Source organism: Danio rerio, chromosome 23 (genome assembly GCF_052040795.2).
Source record: "Danio rerio strain M-AB ecotype USA chromosome 23, GRCz13ab, whole genome shotgun sequence".
In the NCBI taxonomy this organism is placed as follows: domain Eukaryota; kingdom Metazoa; phylum Chordata; class Actinopteri; order Cypriniformes; family Danionidae; genus Danio; species Danio rerio.
The window spans coordinates 42390674-42405000 of record NC_141043.1 but is presented as its reverse complement, the minus strand read 5'-3'; the positions used below and the strand labels follow the sequence as shown (position 1 = coordinate 42405000).

Below are 14327 nucleotides of genomic sequence, written 5' to 3'. Positions count from 1 at the left end.
TGCTTTTAGAATAAAAATCAATGTATTATTATTATATTTTAATTCATTATATTCATGTAAATACTGTTTATAGATTTTTAAAAATAACAATACATTCATTTATTTTCTTGTCGTCTTAGTCCCTTTATTAATCTGGGGTCTCCACAGCGGAATGAACCGCCAACTTATCCAGCATGTTTTTACACAGCGGATGCCCTTCCAGCTGCAACACATCTCTGGGAAACATCCACACACACACACACACTCATACACTACGGACAATTTAGCCTACGCAATTCCCCTGTACTGCATGTCTTTGGACTGTGGGGGAAACCAGAGCACCCGGAGGAAACCTATGTGAACACAGGGAGAACATGCAAACTCCATACACAGAAATGCCAACTGAGCCGAGGCTCAAACCAGCAACACAGCGACCTTCTTGCTGTGAGGCGACAGCACTACCTACTGCGCCCCTGCGTCGCCACAATAACAATTTATATTTGTTGAAGTTACATTAAGTTTTAAAATTTAAGGTGTAATAAGGTATAATATTATTTTGCAATACTTCTGTTTTATTTCATTATTGAAAGAAATGTAATCCTCCTTTTGTATGTTTTGTTCAAAATCAGATTTTACCAGCCATTACAATCTTCACTGCTGATTCTATTAATAACTCTTTGGTAAATATAAATAAGAGAGATGATGCTCACAATATATGCAGCTGATTGAATGAGTGTGCGGTTTTGCTCGTAATGGCCAGTGAAAACTCATGCAGAGAGGTGTGTTTTGTCTGTTGTGGTTGTGTGTGTGTACAGTATGTGTATATATAAATAGCTTTTCTGGGTGTTTCAGGCTTAACACGCATCTCTAAAAGTCATTTATCATCATCTGAATGCTCGGCTTATTCACACAATGGAATAAAAAAGGGGCAAGTCTGGATCTGTGTCTCTTATGGATGGTGGTTTTACATTACGATTTGCAGATCTACATGCTGAGGAGGAAAACCCAATGTTAACTCCAGCAACGTCTTTGACAATGAAAAAAAACAACAACCCAACAAAACAAAAATCCCAACATTGTTGATAAAATATTGTTTATATTTAAATTGTTCAACAATGTGAAAATAATCGTCACAATTTAATAAATTTAGTAAATAAAAAAAGCAATTTGACAAAAGTTTTAAGGTCAATATTATTATATTTTGTTCATCTGTTGTCCAGTGGCTTGGATAATTAACCTAATCAAGCCTTTAAATGTCACGTTGAGCTGAATACTATAGTACCTTGCAAAATGACTAGCTGGTTGCAACAACCTCATTGTGCACACGTACCCCTGTATACATTTTTGGAGAACGCAAATTATGTAGCCAGAGCTACGTTTGGCTGCCTTCCGTCTTTAAAATGAATACTATGGGGCAGTATGATGTTGACAGCTTGTTTTTTTTTTTTTGTGCTAGCAGCTGACCACTTACCTCCGTGTGGATGGTTTTTCCGCTGTTACCAGTTTGCCCAATGGCTCGCCATGTATGTCGGAGGATTTGAGATGTTAACTGGGCCGACAGGTTGTCTGGTGAAGAATGGATCCAGACAGCAGGTAAGACAAAAACTAAAGATCAAATAAACAAGTAAATAACAGGATGAGAACGTGGCAAGATTTGAAAATGTGGTAAAAATCAGTCAGCCGCGAGGGCTTTTCTTTTTCTGGATTGCTTTTGAAAACACTGCCGGTTGGGTTTAGGGTAGAGGGTGGGCGCTGGTCATTCATGCTTTTGAAAGTACCGTTGGTTGGGTTTAGAAAAGGGGGTGGGTGGGGCTATAGGTAGGTTGATCGGTCAGGCAGTCCGTCGGTTAGTCAGCATCGACCTCTGGTGGATTTACACGAGAACAGCTGGTGCAAATAGCACTCGGGAGAGAAATGAAATTTGACATCTGAAAAAGTGTACACAGCGGCCTCTGGTGGATTTACATAAGAAGAGCAGGCATGAATGGCACTCTCGAGAGAAAAATGAGATCTCAAAAAAGTTACATAGCGGCCTCTAGTGAATTTTCGTAAGAAGAGCAGGCGTGAATGGCACTAGCGAGAGAAATTTGACATCTAAAAAAGTGTACATAGCGGCCTCTGGTGGATTTACATAAGAGGAGCAGGCGTTAATGGCATAAGCGAGAGAAATTTGACATTTACATTTACATTTACATTTAGTCATTTAGCAGACGCTTTTATCCAAAACGACTTACAAATGAGGACAAGGAAGCAATTTACACAACTAAGAGCAACAATGAATAAGTGCTGTAGGCAAGTTTCAGGTCTGTAAAGTCTAAGAAGGGAAGTATTAATGGTATTAGTATATATATATTTTTTTTGTACAGTTAGTGTGATATTCAAAGAGGCAATTGCAGATTAGGAAGTGAAGTGGAGACTAAATAGTTGAGTTTTTAGTCGTTTCTTGAAAGTAGCGAGTGACTCTGCTGTTCTGATGCAGTTAGGGAGTTCATTCCACCAACTGGGCAGATTGAGCGTGAGCGTGAGCGAAAGTGATTTCTTCCCCCTTTGGGATGGAACCACGAGGCGACGTTCATTCACAGAACGCAAGTTTCTGGAGGGCACATAGATCTGCAGAAGCGAGAGCAGATAAGAAGGAGCAAGGCCAGAGGTCACTTTGTAAGCAAACATCAGAGCTTTGAATTTGATGCGAGCAGCAACTGGCAGCCAGTGCAAACGGACTAGCAGCGGAGTGACATGTGCTCGTTTAGGTTCATTGAAGACAACTCGTGCTGCTGCGTTCTGGAGCAGTTGAAGAGGCTTGATAGAGTTAGCTGGAAGCCCAGCTAGTAGAGAGTTGCAGTAATCCAGTTTGGAGAGAACAAGAGCTTGAACAAGGAGTTGAGCTGCATGTTCATATAAGAAGGGTCGGATCTTTCTGATGTTATAGAGTGCAAATCTGCACGATCGAGCAGTTCTAGAAATGTGGTCAGAGAAGTTTAGTTGGTCATCAATCGTTTGAGATCTCGAAAAATGTACACAGTGGCCCCTGGTGGATTTACGTAAGAAGAGCAGGCGTGAATGGCACTCGCAAGAGAAATTTGACATATGAAGAAGTGTACACAGCGGCCTCTGGTGGATTTACATAAGAGCAGGGGTTAATGGCACTAGCGAGAGAAATTTGAGATCTCGAAAAGTGTACACAGCAGCCCCTGGTGGATTTACGCAAAAAACAGCAGGCACAAATGGCACTCACAAGAGAAAAAAAACATACCACCTGGGACATATTTGGCGCTCTCTAGAAATGTAAGTAGGGGTATGTATCAAAAATGAGTCTGGGTGGCTAAATATGATGTACTGTCATCATGGCAAAGATAAAATAAATCAGATAACAGCAATTAGTTAAAAAAACTAGTTTAAAAATGAGTTGAAAAATCTCAGTTAAACAAAATTTGCGTGTCCAAAGTCAAACAAAAAGTGCTCAGGGGTAGCTTAAATAACATGTCTGTGCTATTTGGGTAAGGGATTCATCAGAATAAACAGCAATAATCAGTCCAAGGTACTCGAAGAAAGATTTGCATGTGTTTCTGGTGTTGTTGGTCTGGATCTCATAATAAAAGATCTCAGAATCTCTGCTTCACCGCAGTAATGCCACATCACACACACACTGATCACATGCTTTAAAAACACTCTGCATTTCAGTTTTCAGCAACATGAAAAGCACTACAGTTTAGGCCCAAAAATAAATAAAATACTGGTCCAAAATTAAAGGGACACTTTAAACCCTTCAACACTCATACAATGATTTTATTTTTTTTTTCCTGTTTGTTCAAACTACTTATTTAAAATGAGCTGAATCAACACAATTCTTGAGTTTTTTGAGACAGCTTAATTGTTTTATGTTTAACGCACTTAAATTTGTAAAAACAATTAAGTTTTCTTAATTTATATTGGGACAACATAAAGGAATTGCATGGAACCCTGCATTTTTTACAGTAAAGAAACTATATTCAATATTGTTGAAAATAAAGTAACCATTGACTTCCACTGTATTTGTTTTTTTCCAATATAGAACTCAATGGTTACAGGTTTTCAACATTCTTCAAAATATCTGCTTTTATGTTAAACAGAAGAAACTCAAACAGGTGAGTGAACTGTCCCTTTCAGAAACTTGAAAGAAATTTCAACAGCATAACATGTATTTGTCTTCAGCTTATCTGTAAGAAAGGTATTTAAGCAGAAATCAGTATGTTGTATTGTGATCATGTGCTTGCATGCACTTATAGTATAATTTAGCAGTTTTACTGTAGTAGTATTGCATTCATTTTGAGACTCCCCCTTCTGGTCAATTTTGATTTATCTCAAATAAATCACAAGTGCCTTGTTCAAAATACCATACAAGTTTTCCTATTTCAGGTTATATGCTGTGTGCATATATTGAATATAAACATTGTCAGAAATATGCAATGTTATTAGTTTTGCTTCATGTATTGTTATAAAAATTTGTATGTAAAATACAGTATATATTTAAGAACCTATAAAAAAAACACAAGTAAAAAAACAAAAACAAAGAAGAAATATAGGCCACATTATTTGGTACACCTTACAAGTATAGGGTTGGACCCTCTTTTGCATTCAGTACGGCACTAATCCTTTGTGGCATAGATTCAACAAGGTAGTGGAAATATTCCTCTGAGATTTTAATCCATATTGCATGATCACGCAGTTGCTGCAAATTTGTCAGCTGCACATCCATGATGTGAATTTCCTGTTCCACCACATCCCAAAGGTGCTCTATTGGATTGAGTTCTGGTGACTGTGGAGGCCATTTGAGTACAGTGAACTCATTGTCATGTTCAAGATACCAGTCTGAGATGATTCACGCTTTATGATATGGTGCGTTATCCTGCTGAAAGTAGCCATCAGAAGATGAGTACACTGTGGTCATAAAGGGATGGACACGGTCAGCAACAATACTCAAGTAGGCTGTGGCGTTGACATGATGCTCAATTGGTACTAATGGGCTTAAAGTGTGCCAAGAAAATATCCTCCACACCATTACACCACTACCACCAGCCTGAATCATTGATACAAGGCAGGATGGATCCATGCGTTCAGGTTATTGACGGCAAAATCTGATCCTACCATCCGAATGTCGCAGCAGAAATTGAGACTCATCAGACCAGACAACGTTTTCCCAATCTTCTATTGACCAATTTTAGTGAGCCTGTGTGAATTGTAGCCTCAGTGTTCGGTTGTTAGCTGACAGGAGTGGCACCTGGTGTGGTCTTCTGCTGCTGTAGCCCATCCGCCTCAAGGTTGGACGTGTTGTGCGTTCAGAGATGCTCTTCTGCATACCTCTGTTGTAACAAGGGGTTATTTGAGTTACTGTTGCCTTTCTATCAGCTCCAACCAGACTGGCCATTCTCCTCTGACCTCTGGCATCAATTCTATCAATATGTCACCATTTGTGCCCACAGAACTTTAGGATTTGGATTATCTGACAACAGTGATAATGCTAAAATACGGCTTTGCATCACAGGAATAAAATACATTTTATTAAACAGTATATTGCCAAAGAAAACCTTCATTTTAAATAATAATATTAATAATAACGTTTCACAATATAACAGAAAACCTTCCTTCAAACTTAGAAACAACAGTGCATAAATAAATGCATATTAGTACAAACATTAAAGGACACAAAAGACACAAGCAGAGATTTTGGTTAAGAAAAACAGTTTTATTTCAAACACATTTTATCCCGAGACAAACTTGCCCCGTTTTCCTTTTCTTTTTGTTTGTTCTGCAAGTATTAGAGTGCAAATTCCAACACAAATAAGAAAATTAATAAATAAAAGCTTTTGTACTTTTGTTATTTACAATTCAGCAGATTAAGTGTACATTACCAAACCAAAAAACACATACTTTCATATAAACGTAAAAACAGGTGAAGATCATGGCATTGGCTCTACTTCTAGATCCACGTCACAAACTGCTGATCCATGCAGGAGAAACACGACGAAAGTCCGTCAGTTCCACACAATAAAGTGAAGGTGAAAGAGACAGATATGGCACAGATACGAAAAACACACACACACAGGGGAGTGATCACTGTTAAGTGCACATCACATTCGGGAGCATTACAGACGAGTGTTGAGAAGAAGACGTGCATGTTTTAGTGCGGACTGATGCATGATGGGATTTGGCCCTGTAAACCACCGTTTGAGAGTCAGGAAAGGTCTTGCGAGATAAAATTGAGATATTTTAAAGGGTTATTTAATCAAAAAAATACTCCCACCATCATTGTTTTAATCCCCTGAGCCCTTCGTTCATCATCAGAACACAAATTAAGGTATTTTAGATGGTATCCTGGAGCTCTCTCCACCTTTATAGACAGCAATGGTCAGGAGAAAAGGAACTAAATCAGTGTCAAAACATTCCAAGTGACTTCAGCTGTAATCATACCAAGCTTCAAGAACACTTTTGTGCAACAACAAACTGTAAAAACAGATTAGTTTGCTTATGCCTTCTCTTCCATGACAGATCATGGTATGCATTTACCACCATAGACTGTGAAAAATATGGGAGTAGTATCCGTGACATCACCCATTAAGCTACAAGTGGGTGTGCCCAACCGTCACCTTTTTGTTCATGCATCATCGCATCGACCGCGGGTAACCAAAAATGGGCAAAGAGGCGGGCTGTGGGCGGGGTTACAGATGCCTGCTAGCAATTCGCTTAGACAAGTTTTTCTTTGTAAGAAACACTTAACACTTCATTACCCGTGATTCGTTTGTGTTCTGACCACATGTGCTTGGTTGTACACTATATGAAAGAAGTGTTTAGTCTTTTAAAAACACTGTTGTAATACATTACAACATTACTAAGCATTGTCCTTATGATGTTTTTCTACAGGAGGAAAACGCTAATTACTTTCAAATACTTAGCAAATGCAAGGCTATTTATGAAATCCAGGCATAACACTGTATGACAACCTTTCAGATGACTGTTCAAGAATTTTCAAGAATAAAAATTTCACTCACATTGGAAATGGAGGCCACTCGAAGGGTTTGTGAGCACAATTAAGAGCACATATTATCTGCTAATTGTAAAAAAAATAATCCCAAAGGCAATCGACTGTGTAAAGCCACATAAAGCAAAACAAGAATACGATGTATATTGCGAGTTCAGCGGCTAATCAGCCGGAATCAGCTAAGGTGATGTGACCAGCGTGACCTACAGTAGCTGTCACTCAAATGACCAAGCTCTTAATTATGCAGACTTAATATAAATAAAACAGATGAGTATAAAAAATTCACCCCCTCACAGTTGTCATGAAGGGAAATATTAGCTATGCACCAAGATTGTTCTTTGTACCAGGCTGTAAACATGTTTTTATCAGCTGTAAAAAAATACCAATTAAGCATTGCAGTCAGTGTACATTTGGAGTATCTGGAGCCCCCAAAGACTAGTCGATAAATTGCAATTTCAGTTACTTTGGTATTAGCTTTTTGAGGGATAGCGGGATGTTTCCGCTAGTTTACTATACGTGCAAGTGGTGTATTGATTACCTTATGCAGAAGATATAGGTAAACAGAGTTGTTTTTAGTTTTAGTTTTTTTTGCACACAAAAGTGTTCTTGGAGCTTTGTATGATTACAGTTGAACACTGAATGCGTTAATCATGTTTCTGGATCTTTTTATAGCTGTCTATAGAGGATGACAGAGCTCCAGGATTTCATCTAAAATATCATAACTTGCGTTCTCAAGATGAACGAAGGTCTCAAAGGGTTGAAAAGACATGAGGGTGAGTAATTAAACAGAATTTTCATGTCTGAATTAACCTTTAATGTTTTAAAAGAAGCCTGCTCACCAAGGCTGCATTTATTTAGTTTAAAATACAGAACATTTTTTTTAAAATATATATATTATTACAATTTAAATAAACTTTATTCTCATTAGGTGTAGTTTAAAATGTGATTTATTCCTGTGATTCAAAGTTAAATTTACTCCAGTGTTCAGCAGATTTTTTCCGATACCGATATTAGTACAAATTCTGGCATTGGTATCGGCGAGTATTTGAAACCATAAATCAATTCGATACCATCCTTTTTACATTTACCATGTTTTTAAATTTACCATCGTTTTGAATGAGACGTACAGCTGGGAAAATGAGTATTGAACATGTCATGTTTTTTTCTGGGAATAATATTTCTAAAGGAGCTGTTGACATGGAATTAAAGAAGATTTTTGTAAAAATCCAAACAATACAAACATAAAAATACAGCAAAACAAAAAATTGTAAAAATCAGCTCTGTGCTGAACTACTGAAACGTATTTAATGCTTTATATAAAAGGCTTTTTTTTTGTGATGACAGCTTAAACACGCCTCTCATATGGAGAATGAAGTCACATGCATTGCTCAGGTGTGATTTTTTTACACAGGGTTCAACAAAGTGTAAAAATCTGGTTCTGTGGGTCTCGTCCATCAAATCTGAGATTTAATTAGCATTTTCTATTGGAATCAAGTCAGGTGAAAGGCTGGGCCATTCTACAGCTTGATTTTCTTTCTCTGAAAGCATTTGGCTGTGTTTTGGATCATTGTCTTGCTGAAATGTCCACTCTGGTTTCATCGTCATCACTCTGATCATGTAGATGTTGGACTGAAGCAGCTGATATTCATTTACAATGGCAAAGAGCAGAGAGTTGCTGAAGAACAACTGAGAGATTTTAGCTGCTGTCTGGGCTTTTCTAAACCTCCCTTTCTTTATGTGTTCAATACTTTTTCTGTGCATCATTTCATTTTATTACACATAACTTAATTAGGAAACTTATTAGATTTGTTTTCTTTGCATATATAGATTTTTTTTGGTTGTTTCCAACATCTATGGAAAATTTCAAGCCAACCCCATCTTTAGAAATATGTTTTCTGAGAAAAATGGTGATGTGTTCAATACTTATTTACCCCGCTGTATGTCCAATAGCTTTGCTTAACACTGCAAACCAGGAGTCAGTTCTTCTACTTTGAAAAAATGTTTTTTAAGTTTCAAAAATAATTTTTGCAAAATTATTCATATTCTTTTTATTTTTTGCACTGATTTTTATACAGCTATACTGTCAAACATGAATAGATTTAATTTGTGCGCTGAACTTGTTTCAGTAAAGTACAGTAAATAATATAACTGTTGAATGCCTGAAAATAAAAAAGTTAGATAATAGGCAAGACAAATTTATTTATATAGCACAGTTCATACACAATGGTAATTCAAAGTGCTTTACATGGACAATACTATAATTAATAAAAATACTCTAGTTCATGTTTTATAATCTGATCTTTATTTTGTTTTCTCTATTGGATTCGAGTCAGGGGATTGCCTGGGCCATTCTACAGCTTGATTTTCTTTCTCTGAAAGCATTTGAGAGTTTACCTGGCTGTTTTTTGGATAATTTTCTTGCTGAAATATCCACCCTGGTTTCATCTTCATTATCCTGCTAAAGTAGATGTTAGACTGAAGCAGCTGATATTCATTTATAATGAGGAAGGGCAGAGGGTTGCTGAACAACTGAGAGATTTCAGCTGCTGTCTGGGCTTTTCTACACCTTCCTTTCTTCACATGTTCCATACTTTCTCCCAGCGTCATTTCATTTTATTTCACATAACTTAATTAGTAAACTAATTCGATTTATTTTATTTGCATAAATGGATGTTGCTGCCAACATTCGGAAATTCAAGTAAATTTCAAGTTAACGGCACCTTTAGAAATATGTTTTTTTGAGAAAACACAATGGTAATTCAAAGTGCTTTCCATGAACAATACTATAAATAATAAAAATACTCTAGTTCACTGCATATATTTGTTCATATCTTAATAATGGATAAGTCTGAAGCACACCTTAAATTAATTCTGTTAATTTATACAGAAATAGTAGTAGTATACACAACTGTTTCTACAGATACACACTCCGGTATCGGTTCAGTACTCTGTATCGGCTGATACTCTGAGCTCAGGTATCGAAAAAGGATAAATGGTATCGGAGCATCCTTAGTATTCAGTGTCACACGATCCTTCAGAAAGCATTATAATATGCTGATTTGACACTGTGTAATGATAAATTATTAAGTACTCAGTCATTATTAATGGTTCTTACAATTCATAATACACTAAAAAAAAATATTCAAAGAGGATTCCTTGGATTTACTCAATTTTTTTACGTTAAGTGGTTGTAAACAATTTATTTGGGCTGAATTTAAACAAACAAATTTAGTTAAACATTATTAAACTTAATTTGTTTGTTTAAATTCTACACAAATAAATTGTTTGCAACAGTTTTGCATGCAACACTTATTTCAGTGTACATTTAATTTTTTCTGATTTTCTGATGAACAAGTAGTGTTCTTGATGAATAACGGTAAACACATTTTAAAGTACAGTAAATACAAAATGAAATAATTAAATACCATAAATAAAAAAACCGCATCACAGATGAAAAACAGGATTAGTATTAATGATAATAAATTAATAATAATAATGAATGTTTCTTGATTTCTAAAGGATCATGTGACACTGAAGATGTTTTAAATCACAGGAATAAATTATATTTGAAACCACATTCAAAAATAGAATCAAAATGTTTAAAACTAATAATAATAACTCACAATTTAACAGTTTTTACTTTTTAATCAAATAAATGTAGTCTTGATTAACAGAAAAGGCCTCTTTAAAACATGTAAACATCTTCTGATCTGAAACTTTTTACTAGTAATGCATGTATGCATGTATGAGGGTCACATGAGGTCAGAAGTGGCCGCAGGAGTGGACAAACACTGTGCTAAAATAGCTTTGTTTTTTTATGGCACCGTTTCAGTCATGCTTTTTCAAAACCCTGCAGTGACCGCTGGAGGTTGGTAAGTTATTTTAAAAGAATAGCTGCATTGCTTAAAGTTACTCTAGTTAATGGATTCAGTGGCCGTTTACACACTCAAACTATAGCAGGCGAACGATCTGAACATCCTTTCCAAAACCTGCAAAGACGGTATTAATGTAACACTTTATAATCAGGTTTCACTTGTTAACATTAGTTACAAAAAAGAACAATGAAAAATACTTTAAAAGTATTTTTTATCATATTTAATGTTAATTTGCTAATACTAATTATATTTTAATCTAATAATATACAATGCAAAAACATTCAGACACACCCGAATCAATAAGCTTGAATGACAGTAAACTAAATAAAATGACAATTCAGTCATTGCTTGAAATAAAATAACCATGTATAAAAATATGTTTTATACATGTATAAAAAATTACATAAATACACATAAACATAGATGTGTATATATTCTTAATTCATCTCTGATTGGTGTGTGTGAGAGATAATAATGTTTTTGAATAATACATTTATTATTATCTATATATTTGAAACAAACTAAATTTCTGATAATTTTATGTCCTTATATTGGTATTTTAGTTTGTATGCTGAAATAAAATTAAATAAAAATAATAAAATAAAATACAAATTAATTTAAAAATAAAATGTAAATAAAAAATGAAATTAATTTAAAATAATAAAAAAATTATTAAATTTAAATAAAATAAATAAATATTATATATGTAAAAAATTGAAATAAAAAATAAAATAAAATAAATAATAAATTAAAATAAAATAAAATTATTTAACTGAAATAAATGTATGGCTCTTTGCTAGTACAACTAATATTAACTAATGGAACCTTATTGTAAAGTGTAAACAATATTAGTGTTTTTTTTCTTTCTTTTTCTTTTTTGGTTGAAGAACAGACCAAACGTCTGTTTTTAACCTGATCAAGTCCTTTCGAGTCACATAAATCAGTACATTTGGAAAGTAAAACAAAAAGGTACCAAAATCACCCTGAAATAACTTCCCATATTCCCATTTCCCTTTTCCCCTTTGTGCAAATTCTTCCTTTTTTACATAAAAAAAAAAACTTTCAATTGAGACGCATAATAATAACAGATTATTAAATCTCACTGAAAATCTTCTCTGCTGTCTCATTAGGTCTAAAAACAAAACATAATAATAATAATAATGAAATATAATAAATTAAGACATAATAACAACAGAATATTAAATCACATTAGAAAGAAAATATGTGTTATCTATTGGATGAGATCCCCCTGTTGTTATTTTGTATTTTGTATATAAAATACCAACAGATTAATAGATCTCTTTGAAAAACTTTGTCTCGTGGGAATCTCAAGAAAAAACAAAGGAATTTAAAAATAAATTGAGACATAACAACAAAAGAATGCTTTTTTTTGGAAAAAAATTGAGTAAAATTTAAACAATTAATAACAAGAGAAAATTAAATCTCATAAGAAAAAAACATGTCTCTTATGAATTAATTCACCCTAAAATAAAGATTTTTTAAAAATACATTAAGGCAAGTCTCCTTGAAAAAACTTCCCCTTTGTCTGAAAAAAAGTTATAAAAATAAAATAAATTGAGACATATTAACAACAGAATATTAAATCTCATTTGAACAAAACCTCTCTGCTTTGTCTCATGAATGAAACCCATAGAAAAAACCCTTTTAATTTAGACACATAATGGCAACAGATTATGAACTCTTATTGGAAAAAACCTCTGGATTGTGTTATGGATAAAAAAAAAAAAAAATTAATTGTAAATAGATAATGGCAACAGATTTTGAAATCTCATTGGTAAAAATTCCCTTTTGTCTTTTGAAAAAAGTAAAAAATTAAAAAGTGAAAAATAAACAAACAAGCTTTAAATCAAGTCGCACAGCAGAAATAAACTTCCTCGTTGTCTCCTGGATGACTCGAAAAATAACAAACAAAAAAAAGTAAATAAATAAAAAACTTTAAATCAAGTCACAGAACAGAACAACTTCTCTGTTGTCTCCTGGATGACTATCAGAAAATAAAAAGTAAAAATAAAAAATTTAAATTGAGACACACAACAGAAGAACTTCCCTGTTGTCTCCTGTCCACCCCTTAAAGTTAGCCAGTGTGTTTAGTCTTCCTTGGGGCCAGTGATTCACCCAAACTTAAACTCACTTCAGAAATGACATGATTCATAGCTAACAGCGTCTGGACTCCAACAGAAAAGCGTCCAGCCTTCAAGCTAATGTTCACCTGCTCATTTCAGACGAAAAAAAAAACTGCCTGCCTTACCACATAAACTGACCTGTTACTTTAGTATGATGGAGAACGGAGGTCTGGAGCTCCAGTAGTTTTAGGGTTTTTTGTTCTTTTGTGAAGGGTTTAAGAGGTCAGTTTGGAGTAACTGGGAGGAGAAAAGCGTCTGCGCAGGTATTTGAGGATGTAGAGCGGCAAACAGCTGATCAAAGTGATGGCCGTCACCTTCCAGATGAAAGATAATGTGGCGATGAAGTAGACATCTGTCAGGGACACACAAGAACAGACTGTAAGTGCAGCTGTAACTTAATGCAAAAGCATTGTAACTTAGGGCCTACTTACACTATGCTATCCGAACTGTGCCCAGGCCCGTTTCCCGGATCGTTTGAGAAGTGAGTGCTCTGAATCGGGCTCAGGCACAGTTTACTTGGCCGGTTGGAAGAGGTGTGCCAGAGCGCGGTTCACTTGGCGTTGGCGTGGTACGCTAGTTTATGAGTGCAAAACGCGCCTGAGCCCGAAACTGAAAGCGAGATGTGACTTTTAAGAGACTGTTTTATATGGATTTATTAATCATTCTTACTGTTCAATGAATGCAAACTGCCGTAGTTTATTAAAGACGCAAACCACTCATTGCATGACAGCTGCACCTTCAGCAAACCTCCTAATTCCTGCAGCACGAGGACTTTATAATTGTTTATAAGCGTCAAAAGTGGGTGATCTGTTCGGCGAAATATCTGACTGCGTCTCACTGCATATCAAACGACTTAAACGATAAAACTAAAGAAATTTCCACTGTGCTGAGCGAGAGCGCTTCTTACTGAACAGCACATCATCGATGATGTAAGCGTGCCCAGGCCTGAATGTAATGTGAGTGTGGGCCGTCAGGGAGACGGGAGGGGGAACAAGCGTGCTTTGGCCCCTATAGGTCTCGTAAAGAGCTTTGAAATGTGCATTTTTATTCCAAATTTGATCGTAAACTCAACTAAAACATGAACATGACTATAATAATTTACCACCAACAGTCAGACTATGTTTACACCTATTCATTAGCCCCTTTCACACATACAGACCTTTCCGGAAAATTGCTGTATGTGTGAACAGGCCCTTTTTGAAAATACCGGGAAATTCGTTCTGGCTATTTTCCGGAAGAAGAAGTTGTAACATTTCCGGTAATTTGCGGGAATGCTGCGTTGTGTGAACGCAGAAGGAAGATTGCCGGAAAGAG

At 35.4% G+C, this 14327-nt stretch overlaps 1 protein-coding gene across 1 annotated transcript in view; it reads right to left on the bottom strand.

The window, feature by feature from the left end:
- Positions 1 to 12511: 12511 nt before the first annotated feature.
- atp9a (ATPase phospholipid transporting 9A) overlaps positions 12512 to 14327 on the bottom strand; it is a 110738-nt gene continuing 108922 nt past the window's right edge. Inside the window, exon 28 of the mRNA XM_087307664.1 lies at positions 12512 to 13365. Within this exon, the coding sequence (XP_087163790.1) occupies positions 13229 to 13365 (137 nt within the window). The 3' untranslated portion in view covers positions 12512 to 13228. The remainder of the gene's footprint in view (positions 13366 to 14327) is intronic.